Consider the following 22,391-nt stretch of genomic DNA (forward strand, 5'->3'; position numbering starts at 1 on the left):
GTAAATATAATACTTGTGGATCAGAGCTCACTAACCAGTGTAGCTAACTGATGCTGATAAAACCCATGTAAGAACTTATAAAGTTATTCACAGGTGTGTCAAATAACAAATAATTAAGAACAAAGTAACAAAATTTAAAGGTACAGTATATCAAATCTGGCATCAAAACGCAAGCTGAAACTATAAAGTTATTGCAACACAGGGGTTTGTTTTTGTCACTCTAATCAAGAAGCAGGCAGGGATAAAGACAAAACAAAAACATAAATAAAAATAAAATAAAGCAGACAGATGTGCACACACATGCACACACACACTTAGAGGCAGGCAGACACATACAGGCAGTGACTTTAAGAGTGAAAAACAGCATGCTACCCCGCCCTTCTGTGGAAATGCTGCCTTTTACTCTTAAAGATCAGGCAGCATTTTTATTATCTTTGATCTTAGCGTTGTTGGACCACAGCGCTAAGATAGCAGAGAAACATTTGCCTGCTGCCTTTTACTGTCAAGGAACAGGCAGAGGCTTATCTATGATGTTAGCACTGAGTGCTTAGATTGGAGAAAGCAGATCACTGACTAGTGATCATGGTTTGACCAAAATGGCTTCAAAGGCCATATTCAGAAGCCCGGTGGGTCTAATTAAACCTATGAGCTGGAGGTCTCCCCCACCCCCCACCTTGCTGTGATGCATTCTGAACAGAGGTGTAGGTTTGCAGATCCCTTGTGTTAGTCTCCTGAATATCTTTTGGGCTTTCCTTGCAGTAGAAAATCAAGGAAATGAAGCTTGATGGCCTCATTCCAGTTATTTATGTGTGTAACTCATTCAGTGGGATTTTTCCAGCTGACCCAGCTTTGACTATTTCCAGTATATCCCTCTAGCATGAAAATAAGCTGCTGTAGTAATTGTCTTCATTGCCCTGTGCAATTTCACAAAAAAACCCTCAGGGGTATATTGAGTAGCAGATGGTATGGTGGGGTAACGGTGTTCATTTGACCTTCCAAGTGCTGAGTGGCTGCTACTTACAAAGAAAGAGACGGAGCAGCAAGATGGCAGGGAGGCTGGTGTGGTGTAAATACACCAGCAGGAGTGCCATAATAGCCTCCACCAATGGATTTGCACTGCATCAGCCTCCCTGCTGCCTCTCCCTCCCAGCAAGCAGCAGTGACCCAGTGTTGGGAGGACAGGTGAGCAGGTTGGGTTACATTAATTTCAAACCAATATAAAGCAACTTGCAATAACAAAAATAGGATGGATCCTAAAAACATACATCTTAGGTGTTAAAGGCTACAGTAAAGACTTATTGTCTGTTTTCTGTCTTCTTGCTTTCCCTCCCTTTTCCAGCAATACAACTCTGTTCCCTAGGTCAGATATGCAGCTCACAGCAGAGACTGTTGAGCAACATAATTCCAAGACTCCACAGTCTCATGCATTACATTACATCTGGGCACCGATCACGCTGGCTGGGAATTGAAGCATTGCCTGAGATACAGGTAGTTCAGCTGGTAGAGCATGAGACTCTTAATCTCAGGTCATGGGTTTGAGCCCATTCCTGCATTGCAGCAGGTTGAACTAGATAAGCCTCATGATCTCTTCCAACTCTACAATACTATTAGTCTAAGTCCAACAAAATCTGAACGGCAGCATGTTGGCAATACTTGTGTGGCAATGTCCCTCCCCTCTCGTGAAAATAATGACAAGACACATCATGTACATTTTAATGGGCATAAAGGCCACAACTTTATTGGTTATGGATGTTGAGCAGTATTGGCTTAGGCATTGGACCCTATCAGCAATATCCAACCCCAACCCGTTTGCTGGAAGTCAGGGAAGGGTTAACCACCAGTAAGGAACCCCACTGATGTACTGGAACTCCCCCTGTGATCACTATTAGGGGGAAGTGGCATTGCCATGCTAGCTTATAGCATCTTTTACAAGCAACAATTGGAATTTTACATCCACTTTAGGAGCTTCAATTTCTTACATTTCTGAGGAACCAGCATGGGACACATTTGGCACTTTTTGTACAGGAAGAGTGACTGGATTTCAGTAAATGAAGACTAGCATGACCTAGCATAGCCTTTCCTGAACTAGTGCTCTCAGATTGGGGAAGGCTGACCTAGCATATGGTATGGCTCTAAACACATAGTGTTTAAAATATTCTGCTTGCAACATTGTTAATGAAACATTGAATTTTTAAAACATTTCATATGAAAAGTGTAACAACATAACAAAATATAAATGGAAGTTGTCTGTTAGATTTGAGAATGTTTTGTAGGGAATGTGTTAACTAGAGTCTTGTTCACACTTGTTTGATTAGATTTCATGTGGAGGATGAAATTTCGCTTTTATCTACTTGCTCTTAGGATTTGTACACTGTTGTGTGCTTCTGATGAGCACATTTTGAGTTGCAGTTTGAGCCAAGCATTTTATCACAAACTTAATGTATTTACTTTACAGAGAAACAGAGAGATTACTTAGTGATTAACTCTTCTACAAATATGTGAAGAGATGCAAAATACTTGCAGTTTGTTCTGTTTCATTAAATTTTTAAAAATATTTTATATGTAGCCCTTTTTATTGTTTATAATGACTAAAATAATGTTAAATTTAATATATTAGCTTATGGTTCAATATATGCTGTAGGTCACATAGCTAATTAAAATAATTAATTTTCATTATTTAAATTAATTCTGTTGAAAGAACTAGGTGTTAATTACGAAATGTCACAACAGTAATTAAGAATTTTAGGTGTTTTTATTTTATTTATTTATTAAATTTGTATACCATCCTTCATCTGAAGATCTCAGGGCGGTTCACAGCATAAAAATATGTGTTTGTGATATTGTAATAATATCATTAGCCTAGTGGAAAACTTGTCTAGATACAAGTTTTGGAAAATGAACAGGGAAATGACAGCATTTTTTCTGTTGCCAGTCAAATGAGTGAGAGGGTGAGGACTGCAGATAGGATTTGTGTTCTAGTACACTGCACTCAGCTGCACAAACTTATTTTTTTAGGGTGAAAGAAGAACAAAAACCACAAGCGACACAGTAAGTAAAAAAATCTTAAAAGTGTAGTGGGCTTGACTTCTCTACCTTTGCCATATTCTGCTTTCTGCACCTTTTGATGGTATTAGGTTTCACTAATATCTGATAGGCTGCTGGTAGTCATCTGCTTTCTGATTGGCTTGTAAGAGCTGCTTGCAGCTTCTTACTTCATCCACATATTAGCTGGATGTAGTTTCTTGCTACCTGCTTCTGGACTATTTAAATGTAAAACTTTATTTCCCCTTACATCCTATTAGTGGCTGACTTAATTGCAGTGAACATTCCCATTGGCTTTAGCTTTTCTGCCTTTATATGACTATTATTATTGGGTAAGAAAGCATTTATGCTAGTGTGATTTTATTTGGTTATTCAGTCACATTATTTGCTTATTTAAACAGGTGGTTTCCCTTTAGTGGGATCACTGAGCTGGTAAATAACGTTCTTCAGCCACAGCAAAAACAACAAAATGAAAAGGAGCCCCAGACGTAAGTAAGCCGCTATATGTAGACTAAGTACTGCTGTAGCATTAAAACATACCACAGAGTATGTTTAAATAATATATAGCATCCTTATAAGAACATCTTTCAAATTGAGGCTGCAATCCTGTGCATGCTTGCTGGGTAGTAAGTCTTGCTGAACTCATTGTGACTTACTGCTCAGTTAACATCTATAGGATTAGCTATGTAACAGATGCTGCTTTTCAGTCTTTAATTGGCAAAAGGAAATTGAACCTGGCTTCAGGTTTGGTTGGTTAGGAATGCTTCCTGCTCTGTAGGGGACCAGCTTCTTTCATGAACTTCATGTGCAGAACTCCTTCAAAATTAAGATGACTTATATGCATGAAGAGCTTGATTTTTCAGATCAGTTGTGTGAATGCCCCCAATATTTATGTACACATATTTACCTGCATCATCACTGTGTCATTCCTTTACAATATCTGTCAAGTTGCAAGGCAGATATTGTCTTCTGTGTTTACCATCATGCAGAAATGGATTTCCCTTAATGAGAACCATATGAAAAAATGGCTCATTTTTAAATTTAAAGATGTGATGGTTGTGACAGAAATGGCAAAGCTCGGAGACTCAGACTTAAGCTTAATCTAGTGTTGGAGAATTATACATCAAGGATATTAAAAACTGAACATATAAGGGTACATTGAGTATTACTTTTAAGTTTATTTAAATGGCTCTCTCTCTCCCTTATGTCAACCAAATAACTATTCTGAAGCATCAATATTATTTATTTATCTGCTAGTAATACAAAGGCTAAAGAGAAATGGGACAAAAAGTTTGCCCCATCACACCTCTACTGGTGTGTGAGAGTTGTCTTTGGATCTTCCTGAACATGGTTCATTCATTATATTGTATTATTACTTGGGCTTTGCAACTTGATTATGGTATTTAAATAAATTTTTATAGTTAAAAATCCAGGCTGTGAATCAGAATCCTACATGCAGGTAGTGTACTTATTGTTTGACTGAGACAGATAAAAGTTCTGTTAGTTTTCTTGATATACAGTGGAGAAGCCTCAAATTAATGTTACTGATTTAATGCAAAGTGATTCTTTTGAAAGCCTATGAATATATTTTAGTGATTTTTTCATACTGAATTTATTTGAAAATCTTTTGTTTTCTATAAATTTGATTATAACTTTATCACTGAACTACCCTTCTAACTTTTGCCATTCCTTAAGGTCTGTTCTTTGTTTTAATTGATTCTTAATTTCAAATAACAAAACATACTCATACAAGAAAAACAGAGCTTAGTAACTGCACAGAAAGAAAGAAAAATAGTGGCTATGGCTGTAGTTTTAGATGTTTCAAGAACGGCAATCAAATGAAAATATCTCTCCATAAGTTTCCATGAGTTGATGAAGGATGAAAACCATGTTTGATTGTCATAACAAAGTCAATAAAAGGATACCATGTCGAATAGAAGGTGTGATTCTTCCACTTGATCAATATTTGTTTGTGAATTGGTTAATTTGTTCAAAGCAAGATATCTCATACCCAGGAAATCCAGGCTTCAAAAAGATTTGCATTTAAAGTTCTTCCATTTTTTTGCAATCACTAATGTAGCTGCAGTTAATAAATGGGGGATGAAGTCATTATTGATTATGTTATTAATCTGAGGGGTAAAATAAGATAATAGGGCTTATTTTGGGTCTGGTTGTAATGATTCCCCAATCATTTAAATTAATTAGTTGAAAAACTTTCTCCCAAAAGGGAATAATTTTGGGGTTGAACCACCACGTGTGTGTACTAGAGAGCCAAGGAAATTGCATTCCCACTAGCAGAGGTTGACTGTGTTGTGATTAATTCTATATAGTCTGTCTGGGCACATGTATAGCAATGTGCTATCTTTAAAGCATTTTTATGACTTTATTCTAAATTTGCTGACCCTGTACTTTTGGAAGTACCTCGTGAAGTGTATCAATTTCCACCTCTGCATTGGAGGAAGGATTTTGTATCAGTATTGTGTTTCCATTTATTTATTTATTTATTTATTTATTTATTTATTTATTTAATGTGTGTTGTGTTTTTTGTTTTTTTTTAAGGTCTGGGTTATCTAAAGCAGACCATATCCCTCTTCTTTTAATTGGTGTACTCAGGTCATTTACGTTGCAAGATATTTCAGCTAAGTGTGGCACTATAAGATTAATTTAAAATTACACACCATATACCAGGCAATAGAGCTATTATGCAGCATAGTAATTTCAGTATTGTTATCATATTTCATCAGCACAAAATAAAGATGCCATTAATTCCAACAGGGATTAACTTCAACATTCAAACTCTCCCTCCCCCTGCCCTAATCCCTCAACCTTCCCAACAGAATAATCCCTATACCTCTGGTTGGGAGCAGAATAGTCAATCTCTTCCTTCATGCGCCAAGTGCTCATGAATTAAGATGAAATTTGGGGTCATAAGCATTAACCCGTCCCCCATAAGCAATGGTTGTACATGGTTATATTGCAAAGAAAAATAAGTCCATTTTAGTTATAGAGCTCATAGCTCTTGGTCAGACTTATACAGGCAACCCCCAATTTTCATTGGAGGTGAATTCTGAGTCATTGCGCACATCAGCGGAGTGCACATAAGCCTGCCCTTTTGCAGGTCTGAAAATGGTGCATGCATGCACAATCACACATGCTTTGAATGTGCACAAAATGGTTGTTCCTTGTAGTTGGTAGATTTAGTGGTACTTCAGGCAGAGACGAAGCCATCTATGTGACGTTTTTGCTGTTGTTGCTTTTTGGGGCAGGTTCTTTTTCATCTTGGTTTTCTTCCCTTCTTTTCATTTGCTGCCAATCTCGTTCTTCCTTTAAATTCTGTGTCTTCCTCTCCACTGCCTACTTCTCTCAGCTATTTGTCTTCATTTGGTTGCAGGCCCAGTTGATTTAATAATTTTTTATCTTCCATTTGTGTGGAGGCAGCTTTAGTTACTCCTTCATAACTTAATAGGAGTTTGAATGGGTAACCCCATTGGTACCTTATGACTGCTTCACAGACTGCTATGGTGTAAATTTTAAGTTCATGTCTGCATTGCAGCGTTCCTGCACAAAGATCCTGATAGATGTTTATCATTGAATTTTCTATTATGATTTTTTTTCTAGTGTTTTGATCTTTGGAAATAAGTCATTTTTAATTATGAAGGAGCTAAAGTGAACAATAATGTATCTCAGGGGCTCACCATTTTTTCATGGATGGAGTGCTCTGTGTATCCTTTTAATATCGCCTGCTTGTATAATGGTGTCAGGAAGTATTTCCTTTATCCAGGACACAAAAGCTTCACATAGGTTGGTGTCTCCAAAGCGCCGCAACGTCATAGATTCTAGTGGTGGTCCCAATCTTGCACATCCTGAAGCTGCAGTTTGATGTCAGATTGAGGCTTTAAAATATTTTAAATCCTAGTTCTGTTCTTTATGCAGGGTTCCATTTCTTCATTAGCTGTTGTTGAAACATCTGAGACTGTTTGTGTGAGTTTTAAAATAACTTCTCTCAGTGGTTTCAGTACTTTACCCCAGTCCTCAGACATTTTTTTTTATAAGGGTAAGTAAAGCTGCCATGTCAAATGGAGCTTCTGGTCTCTCTGAGTTGTTGTTTTCACTGCATTGAGCCCTGACAGCCATTTTGAAAATGGCTGTGGCCTGGACTTGTGATTCTCTGATGATATGAGATGGAGGTGAAAACAAGTCATCCAGAGTCTACTTTGTGATCCTCAGATTCTGCAGCTCATAGCCCACTTGCGAATATTGAAAGTTTGAGCAAGATTTTATTTTGGAGCAAGCTAGGCTATTCTTGCTTATGGGGAAGAAAGAAGCAGTAATGCCATCTTGCCTCAGTGACATCACCTAGGGCTGCGAAATTCCAAGAGGTAAAAATCTGGACAATTGCCCGATAGACCCTTCACCGCCCCCAAGCCTGAGCCGCCCACGCCAGAGCCAGAGCCCGGATCGTCCATGCCAGAGCCAGAGCCTGGACCAGAACCTGGGTCATCTGGGCCTGAACCGGAGCTGCCCACGAACAAAAATAATAAATATATATGTTAAAACCCAAAATCCAGGACATTTGCTTTAAAATGTAAAATTCCCCCTGGATGGACATCTGGGACCCCCAAAAGAGGACATGTCCAGAAATTTCTGGACATATGGCAACCCTACATCACTACCCTTGAGGTCTGTTTTAGTATATCAGTGTTACATTTCTTTCCCTCAAGCATATACAAATTGAAATGTTTTCCAGATACTTGGGTGTGATTACTTTTCTTGCTTGTACCCATGTGTCTATTGATAAATGAGTCAATATGTGGACGTTAAAGGAAAGGAATGGAAGAGAATGCACAACAGTAGCAAAAGTATTTGAAGAAGTGTGCATGGACACGAAACCTCATACCAAGAACAAACTTAGTTGGTCTCTAAGGTGCTACTGGAAGGAATTTTTTTATTTTTTATTTTGTTTTGACTATGGCAGACCAACACGGCTACCTACCTGTAACAGTAGCAAAAGCATTTTGTCTTTTTATGTTGCTTGTAAAATACATGTTTGATTGAACTATATTATTTATAATAAGTTAGGCTTTAATTTTAGTGACAATTCTGAAATAGGAGCTAAGTTTTATTTATTTAGCTCTGTTTTATGTTGAAAACTAACTTTAAAGAGGAACCCAGTTCATGTAATGGGGTATACCAACAGCTTCCATCAGAGCTATGAAACAAAACATACATTACGATGATAGTTCATGAATATTAAACCAGAGCTGTAAGCAAATATTTCTGCAGAGGCAGATTTGGGGCAGTGCAACCGGTTCCACCACACTGGACACCAAGCCTAGGAGGCACCACAGGATGTTGCAACTATGATGTAGTGAATTGAACAGAACAGAAGGTGAAATGTGGCCTTACACAGGGTCTCACTAAAATTTGAAAAACCTAGGTTTGCCCTGATGTGTGTAGGTTCAGATTGATAAAACTGCAGAATTAAAATATTCAGAAATATGAGATTAACTAGGGGTTGCTATTAACTACTCAACAGTCACAGGGTGTTAATTTTTTCTTTAGAAAAGCATTTTAGCGTGTCTGGTATTTCCAGTTTGTTTTATAAAACCACATTCCTAAGCAATTTGGAAGTTAGATAAACATGTAATCTTATTTGTTTGTATGTTAAGAATTCTTAATGGCTAAAATCTGAATGTTGCATGAGCTGATGTGATATAAACAAGTTTATGTAGTGGTTACTAGTGCCTCTTGAAACTGGTAGCATGTAAGGCAACCAACCAACAGTAGGTGGAGCCAGAATCAATGACAAGCAGAGTTAACCCATTTTAGCTTTGTCCTCTGAATATTATGCTATGTACGGGGGCAGGGCCAAAACATTTTGGCACCTGAGGCGAACTCCCGCCTCCCTCCCATGAGGGAAGAAGGGGTGAGTGAAGATCTACATCAGTAACAAGGTGGGGCACAGTAAATATCTATGTTGGGATCTGCTGCCCCTGTGAATACTGCCGTCTGAGGCAGTTGCCTCACCTTGCCTCCTGGGTGGGCTGGCTCAGCTATGTGCAGTTGCTCTTATTTTTATGTATAAATAAAATGGATTGTCACACCTATCTGCATTTTTGGATTCTCCATGGGGCCATGGCTATTGGGATTCTCATGATGAGCTCATGTACTTCAAAAAGAACCACTAGACCATGATCTGCTAAGGTGATAATCACACATATGGAGAGGAGTGCAGTATTGTGCCTCCTGTCCTGTCCCGTCCCTGATCTCTGTATGTTTAGCTGGAAGTCCGAACAGAGTGTGTGTATATCCAATTATACATGTTTAAGTTCTGCATGCAGGATCTGAGATGTATTTTTGTAAGGTTCATAATGTCATAGAGCCTACACATATTCAATTTGTACATGCATGTGTTCTATTCATTTCTTGGATGTGTGGAGGCCAGACATGGGGATCCTGCTTCTATTCCATGTATTCAATGAACATTGTTTGAAAAAGGCTAAAGTCAATGAACAACATGAATAATTATACTAAATAGAGAAGAATATATAGCTAGCAGCAACTGGTTTGTGGAATTTGTTTTTATTATTTGGAACTCTCAAGGAAACCTTCTTGCCTGTGATCTTTAACCACCTGGGCATCCTCTTGGCCCCATCGTGCCTTTCCTATTTTGTGGTATACATTCTAGCTGAGGTTCTATTATTGTGGTGTTGCATGTACCAAACTAAAGGGATAATATATACCACCTTATTGTTAATATTCAAAGTTTTAAGGCCCTGTTATGGTTGTGCTTGTAGTTCCACAACTGATTTTCTCATCAGAGTTTTTGTTAATGCAAAGTAGCTGCAGGTGACTTGAAGTGGGAATTTTGAGTGGTGAACCATTTTTCTCTTCAATATGCCACTTCAGCTGCTTTTTGTCCTGAATAGGAAAAGATATGAAGATCCCATATTTCCCCCCCCCCCCATGGGTGGGGGTTGGGGAGCTGGAGCTTGCTTTCTTCAAAGAAAGGATCTGGAAAAGAAAGTAGAGTAGAAAACTTTATAAATTTGGAATTTCATGTTGTGTGTTTAAGTGTGAACTTAAAAAGCGTGAAGTAGCCCCACATATGCGCTTAAAAATATTATGATATTAGACTTCTGCAGACCAGACTCCTAAAGCTATAGTGAAAGCAGAGAGTTGGAGCCATATATCTGTGGGTCAGTAACCAAACAGCATTGTTGTGTTCTGATTAGTCAAGACAATTCTATTCAATGTAATATAATGAGATTCCTCCTGGCTTTCTTTTCTTGGCTCACAATGGTGCCTATCACTTTGTCTAAAAATCTGTATGTTTTCTATTCTGGCTCCTAGGCCTAACCTATACATTTAGAGTCTCAACCCTGATACATCATTACTGACGGTACTTCTATGGAATTTCCTCAATAAAAAGCCAGAATGGGGACTAGTAGTATTATCCAGTGTTGTCAGTATTAGCTGTGGAAATACATGTGTTGCTAACAGTGAAAGTAATATACTATATGTGTTTAATTATATCTTTCAGCTGTGCCAGTAGCTTACCCATATTATCTTGGGCCATCTTCATTGACCGTGCCTAATATGTGTTGGTATTATGGTATGTCATTATAGGCCCTCCCACAGTTCATTTATGAAAACAATAACACTCTTTTGTACTTATTTTCACAACCAGGCTATTAGACTGACCTACTCACACCACACATTACTGTAAGCTCTTCTCTACCTGCTGCGCACACTATTCATTCACTTATTCTGCTTCAGTTAAGTACATTTTAGGTGGCAATCCTATACACACCTACTTCGGGGTAAACTCCCCATTGAATTTGCAGGACTCACTTCTGAGTAAATCTGCACGGGGTTGGGCTTCTGAATCTTGTGATTTAATTTCAAAGAGTTTTATTTATTATTTTGGTTAGAAACATATATTTTCCTGTAATATCTTATCAAAAGTTCTAACTGAACTTCACAAGCTGTAGTACCTGGATCATATGTAGTACCTGGATCATCTGGCTTGTAGAGAGGAGAGGGGCAAGCCTGTATTCAGTCACTTGAACACTCTTACCAGCTTAGTAAATATTAGAACCCTGTATGTCTGCGTGTTTCTGGATCATCAGTTTATTGAAATTCGTGCTGCTTTGTTTGCGGGAAGATTAAGAGCAGAATGGCTATTTAATGAGCATTCATTCTTACTTGGTTGCAGGGAGGTTAGATGACATTGTGTCAAAGCAATGTTATCCTACATACACATAACAGTGCATTTCCCCATCACTTTTTGTATCTCAGAAAGTCTTTTCCTGCCTTTATCACCCTTAACTTCCATACTAATAAATGTGTTTACAGAGAATCAACTGTATTCTACTATAAACTTACAAACCTGGTTCCAACAAAAGTTGCTGCATGTGGTCAACTGGCTGAAAGTTGGGCATATAATTTCATATAACCAGGTGATAAGATTGGTTATGTTTCAATATCTGCAACTTACACACATTATGGAACAAATAATAGTTAAATATAGACCACCCTATCAGAATACTAAATTTGAAAGTATAATGATATATGTTAACATAAAGAAAAGACCTCTTACTACTTTGGCAGCAGTTGTGGTCTGGCATGGCCGGGGTTGGGCATAGGCCTTCCTGTGCAGCTGGCTGGTGTCTTCATGAGCCTTGGCCAACCATGGGGAGTGTCAGAACTCTCCTTAATTTCAAAGTCAAACTCGCCAATCATAGCCAATTTAGGGGGTGGAACTATTGGTGCAGAGCAGATTGAAGCCTACGGTTGGTAGACCTGAGTCAGATCTTTCTCAAGCACATTTAAACAAACTGTGCTACCTTTCAGCATCACAGTTGGCAATGGATGTTGGGAAGCTTGGATGCTCCTGAAGAGACTTAGCAAGTAGCCAAAGAATTTTGGCCATAATGTGGCTGAAGATTGTTGGCAGCAGCAGTGGAACCTGCAGAAGAGGCAGAATATTGCATGTAAAAGAAAGTGGAAAAGGGATTTGAGAAATTTCTGTTTGACCATAAGACAAACAAAATGGATATGGATTTTTAAAACAATATCAAAAACATTAATAAGCACTTATCTAAATGAAAGTTATTAAAAAATCCACCAATTGGTGGTATCTTACACCCCATAAATTAAAGGTAGAGGTAAAGGTACCCCTGACCATTGGGTCCAGTCGTGGACGACTCTGGAGTTGTGGCACTCATCTCTCTCTATAGGCCAAGGCAGCCAGCGTTTGTCCGCAGACAGCTTCCGGGTCATGTGGCCAGCATGACTAAGCTGCTTCTGGCGAACCAGAGCAGCACACGGAAACGGTATTTACCTTCCCGCTGGAATGGTACCTATATCTACTTGCACTTTTGGCGTGCTTTTGAACTGCTAGGTTGGCAGGAGCTGGGACCGAGCAACGGGAGCTCACCCTGTCGCAGGGATTCGAACCGCCAACCTTCTGATTGGCATGCCCTAGGCTCAGCGGTTTAGAGTTACAGTGGAACCCCGGGTTGCGCACGCGATCCGTTCCGGGTTGCCGTGTGTAACGCGTGCGTGCATATCCCGAACGCACGAAAAAACCCGAAAAATGGAAGTAGCACAATTTGAGCGCTTCTGCGCATGCGCGAAGTATGCATAAGCGTTCTGCGCATCTGGGGGTCGTGTGCAGGTTGCGTGCACTCCGAGAACGCTTCTGGGTTGCGGGTGTTCTTAACTCTAACGTCTGCAAACTGGGGTGTGCGTAACCTGGGGTTCCACTGTATTTTGCTGGAGATGTAGGAGATTAGGGGCTGGCTATCTTCGTATTTTCTGGAGTTGTGTAAAAAACAACAACAAACCACATCTGGAATGTGGGAATACACTCCGTGGGTGTCCTTGCACCCGCGATTGTTTATGTTTGTGTAATGTCAATTGTGTGCACTATTTAACGTATACTTCCGAGTAAAAGCGAAAGTGAAAGCAGGACTCAGTAGGCGTCTTGCCACTGAGATCCCTCCGCTTAGACTTTTTGGCTCTAAAGGTTTAAACTTGTTAATGGTCAGTTAATCTGCTTCCCGCCTTTTTCAAGGGCAGCAACAGTGTTCTGATTGGTAAAAGTATTGATCATGACGTTGCTTGTTCGTTGTCAATAAAAGGCTGCGGCTCCCCGTTTTGGGCAGATAGTCAGGATTGATCAGTCGTTCAGGTAGTCGGGGTTTTGGGAACGGGTTGGTTGGGTTGGAAGCGCGTGCAGGAGGTAGAGAGGTTAGCTTGCGGAAGAATTGGCGGTAAAGGTTTAGCTAGCTTTAGCTTTAGTATAGGTTAGTCTTGCGGAAGAATTGGCGGTACAGGATCAGCTAGCTTAGATAGTCTTAGAACAGTCGAGGCATAGAGAGAAGCAATAGCCCATGCGGGTTAGCCAAAGCCATCAAAAGAAACAGTGGTTGTCTGTCTTTATTTCATCTTAATTGAATTTTTTGTAGTTTATTAGTGCTCTTGCTTGGCCGTAGTTTTGGCCACCTTTTATTTGGGTACGCTACTTAAGGGAACAACTTAGGAGGTCGCAAGTGCCTGCAGGTACATCTACGAGGCACCTTTTCATCCGAACTACTCACGCACCCTTCAGATTAAGCCTGGCGGACAACGGCGCGGTGTGAGTTAAGCTCCGGAATTATCGGCCGTCCCGTTCGCAGGCTTGGCCGGCGCCCGTGCAAGGACGCACGTGAGACGCTGGCCGCAGATCCCCAGCAACTGGTATCCCGTGTGCAGTTGACCTCGTCCTGCACGGGGGAGGCTCCAGCAAAGAACCCCCGCACTGGAATATGGTTCTCAACACAGTACAGGAAATTAGAGGATATAATATGTCAAGAAGCTCTAAGAATACCTTTCTGTGTATATTAAAAACAGAAGTGAAAAATACCAACTTAAAATTGGTTGCTAGTGTATTACCAGGAGCAAGATTATGCATTGGTCAGCTTTGGAAAGACAAAAAACAGCTCAAACATTGAAAGAGTGGTTACAGAATATATAGACATATCTGAGAAGAATTCCAAATAATCAACAAGACAAATTCATAGAAAGATGGACATTTTAAATTAACTATTATAATAAAAAGCCAATCCTTGCAACTCTTTCCCATCCATATGATTTTGTATTCTTTCTTTTAACATATTCACAGTCTATTACTCATTACGTATCCAAACAAAGCAAGGAAGGGTGGTGCTGTGAGGCTGTAATGAAACACTTAATGATATCTAAAGCCACTCATGTGGAAAATTAGAAACTATTCTGAAGTTTTGGGGGTTTTTTTGTCCAATCTTTTGGGGAAGCAGATTTATGGCACAAGAGTTCCAAATCAGCTTTAATTGAGCAGCCTTAATTTACCAATGGGGTCACAAAGAGTCAGACATGACTAAACGACTAAACAACAACAATTTACCAGCATTTGATTGAATGCCTCCTGAAAATAGTGACGGTCTGGAAGTGCCCCCTGTGTTGGGTTTCTGTATCTGTGTAGATTCTTTGTTCTTTAATTTAAGCAAGTTTAAAGTGATACATATTCTGGAACTGTAGTGGCTGGTGCCCATTACAACTGGTAGGGTAGAAGGCAGAAGGGTTAACAGAATCAATTACTTGCCAACCAAATCTAGTTTTGCTTCAATCTTTCCTCAGACTGATATTGAGGAGTTGGCTAACAGGTGGTGCCACCCCCAGAACTGGCTGTAATTAAGAAGTCAGGCAGGAACATAGGAAGCTCAGCATTTATGCTGACGGGCAGTGACTTTCCATGGTTGCAGACAGGAAACATCCCCAGCCCTACCTGGAGATGCTGGGGATTGAACCTAGAAATTTCTACATGCAAAGGGTAACAAGTTTGCATTCTTTTAAGAAATGAAATTAATAGTTTATCCTCATTTTGGGTATGTTCCCCCAACACCCTTAATAGCAGTGTCTAATAATGTGTTAGGGGGACGTGGGTGGCGCTGTGGTCTAAACCACTGAGCCTAGGGCTTGCCGATCAGAAGGTTGGCGGTTCGAATCCCTGCAAAGGGGGGAGCTCCCATTGCTCGCCGCAGCTCCTGCCCACCTAGTAGTTCAAAAGCACATCAAAGTGCAAGTAGATAAATAGGTACTGCTCCTGCGGAAAGGTAAACGGCGTTTCCGTGCTCTGCTCTGGTTCGCCAGAAGCGGCTTAGTCATGCTGGCCAAATGACCCGGAAGCTGTCTGCGGACAAACGCCAGCTCCCTCGGCCTATAGAGCGAGATGAGCGCCACAACCCCAGAGTTGTCTGCGACTGGACCTAATGGTCAGGGGTACCTTTATCTTTACCTGTAATGTGTTACGGGAGCTGGTGGCGCTGTGATCTAAACCTTTGCTTATCAGAAGCTTGGCAGTTCGAATCTGTGTGATGCAGTGAGCTCCCATTGCTCTGTCCCAGCTGCTGCCAACCTAGCAGTTTGAAAGCACAGCAATGCAAGTAGATAAATAGGTATCACTGTGGTGGGAAGGTAAACGGCGTTTCCATGCTCTCTGGTTTCCGTCATGGTGTTCCGTTGTGCCAGAAGTGGTTTAGTCATGCTGGTCACATAGCATGGAAAGCTGTCTGTGGACAAATGCCGGCTCCCTCGGCCTGTAAGCGAGATGAGCGCCACAATCCTATAGTTGCCTTTGACTAGACTTAACTGTCCATGCGTCCTTCACCTTTTACCTATCATGTGTGAGGCTTTTGCTTGGCAGCTGCTAGAGTAGGAGTAGGGAACCTGTGGTCTTCAGATGTTATTTGACTACAACTTCTACCACCCCTGACCATGATTGCTGAAGATCATGTGAATTGTCCATCTGCACAGTTGGGTCTCTGTATAGAGTGTCTGATTCATACATGGTACTGTTTATGTGGTGGAGGTGATAAGATGCATCTTTCCCCACATAATGTAGACTTTCAGTGGCTTGGTAAATGCTTGAATTGTACTTGTGGTACAATTGTATCTGTGGTTGGGAGTTGCTGTTTCAATATATAGCAAGGGCAGACATTTATCCCCAATCTAAGTTTATTTTCCTATCTCCCTCACTATGTGAGAGCTTGGCTTTATCATGTTTTGCCCTCTGTTGTCAAATAATTCTCTCTGCGTATTGTTTGCTGCCAGTGACTCTGCCCTATTTTTTAAACTTTGTTTTAATTATAGAAACAATTCTAATCTGCTGCACTAAAATCATTGCATCACCAACTGTACAAGTGCAGGGCATAATTGGCTAAAGCAACATGTATTACTCCAGGCCTCCCCCCGCCCCACCCCCCTGGTCACACATACACAGTTCTGAACAGCGTAAGATTAGATGATGGAGTGGTAAACACTCCTGATCCCTGACTATGCTAGCACACCCAGCATTGTCTATGCTTATCTCCTATTCATTAAAAAGGAAAGCCATCAAGTAAGAACAATACTATTGCAGCAGTAAAAGGATACAAGTTATTTAATAATTGAACATTCTCATTAATGTTGTAAATGATGTGGAATGAACTCATTCTAATCCTGATACTGTAATGTCCAGGGGTGTTATATTTCTGAGTTAAGGTAGACTGATCTATTATTTGGCACTTGTTTATTTTTGTCACGTGAGATGAAGTCTTACAGACAGGTAATTCTGCATTTACTAGTGTGGGTAATATCTTCTCAGTAGTAACAGATTTTTTGGCTTCAAACAGATGGCTCTTATCTGCTGTATATAATATATTAGCTGAAATGACAGACTTTTCATAAATGTAGTAATGCTTAATTTTGTTATTTTTCCACCATCAGTTTTTAAATATTGTGACCCTCTTACCGTGGGTTAACCACTGTATAAATACACTAACAGTATAGCTTACTGAAAGCATGTTGTGTGTGTGTGTGAGGGGAGGGGTCAGGTAAAGTGGTACCTTGGGTTACAGACGCTTCAGGTGACAGACTCCGCTAACCCAGAAATAGTACCTCGGGTTAAGAACTTTGCTTCAGGATGAAAACAGAAATCGCGTGGTGGTGGCACGGCGGCAGCAGAAGGCCCCATTAGCTAAAGTGGTACCTCAGGTTAAGAACAGTTTCAGGTTAAGAACGGACCTCCAGAACGAATTAAGTTCTTAACCCGAGGTACCACTGTACAAAGTTGTGCATATGAAGTAAAATTTGTGCATGCTGAGTTTTTTAAAGCCTACCTTCTTAATTGGTTTTAAAAGAAATTGCTTATTAATGCTTTTTTAGATTCTATGAACAACTAAAGTTTCAAGTCAAATATAAGTCAAGATGTGATGAAATTCACTAAGTCAACTGGTTAAGATTTATAGCATGGCTAAGGTCGTAAATATCCATGAGAGATAGATACTAATTATAAAAGTAAACAGCATTAGATATGTAATGCAGGCAAGTATTATCAGCCGGACAAGATAAATTCTATTCTGAAATAGGTGAAGAATTCTCATGGTGTCTCTAGCTGAAAAAGTAAGCAATGAAACAACTTTACTGAAGAGATCAAAACAGATGTATGCATTCTGAGGAAGCTTACAGTAATGTGGAAATCATAGTTACACCATAAATATATAAAGAATAATATGTAACTTAGCATCAGTCTCACAATTTTAGTTCAGTCACCTTTTAATTGGCCATATGGTTCTCTTCTACACATTTGCTCTTGAGTCCCACACTAAGCATTGTACTTACAAAGCACTTGCTGGATGGCATATTGGCAGGGAGCCAGACTTGCAAGATTAGTAAACAAAGACAAACTTTATTCAGTACTGAACATTGTGAACAAAAAGGGCAAGCAGGCAAGTCTGCCAAAACAATTCATTTTCTTATTCCAGTTCCTCTTTCAGTTATTTGGTCTGATTTCATAATATGCAGTTGCCTTCAGAAGGCTGTTATTAGTTTAAAATTTGCTTATAATTTCCACATTAGTGAAATATTATTGTTTCAATGGATTTTATGCCTTTTTCCTTTATGTACATTTACCTAATATAGTTTTAAAAGCTCAAAATCTTAAATCCACCATTCCTTGTGCTTTTCTGTTGTGGGTTAGTAGTGAAGCAACAGGCACTGGCACATAATTGCAAACTCCATTCCCTTGCTCTTTTTAACGCTCAGGTTGCCACCTCCAAATTCAAAGTTATTTTTAAGGGCTACAGGATGGGTAGAAGTTCAGCAAACTGGAACCAATGCTGCAGCAGTTGGACTGTTCTGTTTTGCCACCCAGAGCAGATGAGAGTGGGACCATCAACAGTGTACCTACCTATGGGCAAGGGCTGTAGCTCAGTGATGATGATAATAATAATAATAATAATAATAATAATAATAATAATAATAATAATAAATATTTATTATTTGTACCCCACCCCCGTCTATTCTTTGTGCTGTGTCATGAAAAGGAGTTACCATTAGTCTTCTTCCTAAACTGCTTGCTAAACTCTTATATCTAAGTCTCATAGAGTTGCACAGATATATTTGGCTCAGAATGTTTTATCTAGTTCAATTAGACTACTATGAGGAAATAACATCCAACTAATCCTAATTAATAATGGCGTTTCCGTGCGCTGGTCTGGTTCACCAGAAGCGGCTTAGTCATGATGGCCACATGACCCAGAAGCTGTATGCCAGCTCCCTCGGCCAGTAAAGTGAGATGAGCGCCGCAACCCCAGAGTCTTTTGCGACTGGACCTAATGGTCAGGGGTCCCTTTACCTTTATCTTTAATCCTAATATGTTTATGCAGCGTGTGCTATGATAATGTGATTAGTTGGTTAATAAAATATTGAAATATTTAAAATGTAATCACTGACAGACCTATTTTCTTATTGCTGTCTTTGTATTATAAATCTTCTACTGTTTGCTTCTGCAGGAAATTGCATCAACAGTTTGAAATGTATAAAGAACAGGTGAAAAAGATGGGTGAAGAATCACAGCAACACCAGGAGCAGAAGGGTGATGCTCCAACCTGTGGTATCTGCCACAAAACGAAATTTGCCGATGGCTGTGGCCATAATTGTTCATATTGCCAAACTAAATTCTGTGCACGTTGTGGAGGAAGAGTGTCGTTACGCTCAAACAAGGTAAGAAAATATATTACAATGAGTATTCCTGATATTTTATTCTGGTATTATTTATTGCTATTACTTTGAGAATATACGGTATGCTATTTCAGATGTGTGAGGTCCACATCTGATTGTTTTGTCTTAATTTTTAAGTGATAATGTGGAAGAATTAGTGTCTGTAAAGACCTTTTCCACATCATAATTGCAGCCTTTGTTCAGAAACCATGGATTAAACTGGGAATCTTATACCAATTTACAAAGGACTAAGTCCATTTGAACTTAACAGGGTTGACTTCTAGGTAGAAATGCATATCAGATATTTTTAAAATAACCTGATAGTTGCAGACCAGCTATTTCGCTCATGGCTTTTAAGGGCAGGAGATTAAATTAAAGAACTCTCTTTCCTGGCACATGAGTGGGTAAGTAAACAAATAAGTTTTTGTGAGAGGCCTTTGGCTTTTGTGAATTTATTTGGAAGGTTGGATTAAGTATCTGAAAAGCAAGTGTACTAAGGCCATTTCTTCTCTTGGCCAAAGGTACAAGGTTAGGCATCTGGATCATGACATTACATGGCAGGAGGGAGGATTAACCATTTCTTCACCAGATGTTTTCTTACTGAAAATGATAAATGACCACCCAGCCTCTTCTTAAAAACCTCCAATGAAGGAGAGTGCACCACCTTCTGATGGAGTCCATTCCACTGTCAAACAGCTCTTACCCCCTACAATGCAGTAATATCAGCTAAAACATCCATGACATCAAATCACTGCTTAAAAACTTCCAAGGAAGGCGAGTCCACCACCTCGTGGGAGTCTGTTCCACTGTCAAACAGCTCTTACTGTCAGAAAATTCTTCCTGATGTTTAGTTGGAATATCCTTTTTTGTAACTTGAATCCAATGGTTTGGGTCCTACCCTCCAGAGTGGCAGAAAACAAGCTTGCTCCATTTTCTATGTGACAGCCCTTTTATTTGAAGATGGCTATCATATTGGTCTTCTCTTTACCAGGCTAAACATACACAATTCCCTCAACTGTTCCTCATAAGGCTTGGTTTCCAGCCTTTATCATCTTGGTCGCCCTCCTTCATCTTGCTCTGCTTCTCTAACCCTGAACTTTTGTCTTTAGTCAGAATCCCTGAACTGCTAAGGCCAATGTTTGGACAGAATAGCTACTCCATTGCCCCTTCTGCCTGGTTTTCTGTTTCCCCAGAACAGTCAAGCAGCATTTTGGGCCTTCTGAGCATGCTCAGTCCCCATTGTCTTCGTTTTGCCCTCCGTAAGGATTTTTGCTAAATATTTTTGTACTTTTGCAGACGTTGAGATCTTCCTGCTATGCATAGATGGTACCATTTTGGCTACACCACTTGGGAAATTCAGTTAAATCTTAGCATTAGCACTTTTGCAAAGTCAAAAATCTTTATCAGTTAGTCAACGGCCATTGATTCTCCAAAAAATAAATCAGAGCATGATAAAAACAAAACAGCACATCTGACCTTCTATACAGCAGTGCTAATAAACAATAGCACATTGTAAAAAAGGTGAAATGCTACATATATTTATAATATTTATTATTTATAACTCAATAGTTTAACCCAAAGTTAGCAGCCACCTATTACTTGCTCCCCTCCCTAACTTTTATTGTTCTGAATCATGCTGGCAGTCAGCCATATTTGATTCGGCCCATTCCTTTTTAATAGACAAAGCTGCAACAGGAAAGCTGGCTAGATCAAATATGCATCTGGCTTGCCAGCTGAAAGAGCAGAAAGTCCAATTCTTGAACCTTTTGCAGCTCTCACCCTCCTTTGTAACTTGAAGGTTGGTGAGTGCAAATCAAAGTGGCCTGTGGAAAAGGGTGGGTAGGGTGAAAAACTTTGCCACACATTCAAGGAGATGGGTGCGTGTCTGCTTACCATACCATAGCTTTTGAAAAGTATCATGCCATACTTGCAAACTGCGGTGTGAGACTCTTTTCACCAAAATTCGTAAGTCAGCAGCACTTTCTATACTGATCATGTGACCACATGATGTCTCTCTCTTTCAATAATGCTGTGTTTCTAAAATTCACAACAAATTTCTCACTTCTGACTGATTTTCAGTGTATAGGTCATACTCCCAATAGAGGTCATACTCCCAATAAAAATGGCAAAAGGATTTATGAATTTTCAACTGATGTGTACTGATTGACCTCAGGCTAGTGACGTAGTGGCATGTAGGAAGTGGGCAGCAAAGTGAAAGCACACAAGTTTAACACCCCAGTACATTTTCCACATTGTGGGTGGTGTAAAATATTTAATCATTTTAGAAAATGTTTCTTTAATGTACTTTCCCCAGGAGGAAATGAAGGCTGAGGCCCATATACATAACTGAGTAAGGATAGAGTTCTAGGAATTAAGGCCCATTTTCCAAAGGCTGGAAGGCAAGTGAACCCTATGAGGCCTGAAACATATTGACAAAAAAGAGTAGGGACAAGCATCTGCCCTATAGTAGGAAGCTGCAGCTGCAAACTGGATTTCCCAATCTTAACCTTGTGCTCTTTTAATAGTGAAAAACTCAGGATAGAGAAAAAATTGACCACTCTGCACCCTCCTAGAGATTAACAGAAAGAAGCATAGCCATAGGAGTTGTTTAAGGTATTCATAACACAATGTGTTTGAGCAAGGTACTTCTGCCTAGTAATGAAGGGTTAGCTCTTCAAATGGGAGAATTCAACAAAATCAAGACAGGTAGATAAAATCCACAAAACACTTCTAGATATGCCCTAGCTAGGAAAAAGTTGTGACAAACTGCATATCAGAAAAAGGAATGGAATATATGTACAAATACTGGCCTAGAATAGGCTTTACCAGTTCTGGTTTTCTTATGAAATTGAAGTTGACCAGACTTTAGCCTTCTTCAGCCATAATGCCATGAATGGACTTTGGGCTTGCATACTTCCCATACTGTATTTTGCAACAGAGGCCAAAACAGGCAAAATATGATGGGTGGAAAGCAAATTTCAAACCATGGTTTTCAGGTATGGTTTTATGGCAAATCATAGTTTGCCTGAATTAAACTCCACATAAATTAAAATTTGCTCAAACCAGCAAGGAAGGGAGAGATGCAGACGGTGGGAGCATAGAATCATAGAATTGTAGAGCAGGAGTATAGGACTGCAGTCTGAAATTGTATTCCATATTCTGGAATATACCTAAATTCTTCATTTGATATAAATTGTGAGAATCAAGCAATTTTGTATAATTTATAATACTTGTTTTGCTAGGCTTGTGGATGGCCAAGAAGCCTGTAGGTTACCAAAGACCCT

The 22,391-nt window shown here is 39.7% G+C and overlaps 1 protein-coding gene across 2 annotated transcripts in view; it reads left to right on the forward strand.

The window, feature by feature from the left end:
- Window positions 1-22,391, forward strand: part of RIMS2 (regulating synaptic membrane exocytosis 2) — a 355,451-nt gene that overhangs the window by 43,284 nt on the left and 289,776 nt on the right. The window contains exons 2-4 of one of the 2 annotated variants that reach the window (XM_033155715.1): window positions 3,016-3,048; window positions 3,444-3,530; window positions 18,900-19,110. In XM_033155715.1, the coding sequence (XP_033011606.1) occupies window positions 3,016-3,048; window positions 3,444-3,530; window positions 18,900-19,110 (331 nt within the window). The remainder of the gene's footprint in view (window positions 1-3,015; window positions 3,049-3,443; window positions 3,531-18,899; window positions 19,111-22,391) is intronic. The other variant, XM_033155716.1, reaches the window with a different exon arrangement.

This window comes from Lacerta agilis, chromosome 7 (assembly GCF_009819535.1).
Source record: "Lacerta agilis isolate rLacAgi1 chromosome 7, rLacAgi1.pri, whole genome shotgun sequence".
Classification (NCBI taxonomy): Eukaryota; Metazoa; Chordata; class Lepidosauria; order Squamata; family Lacertidae; genus Lacerta; species Lacerta agilis.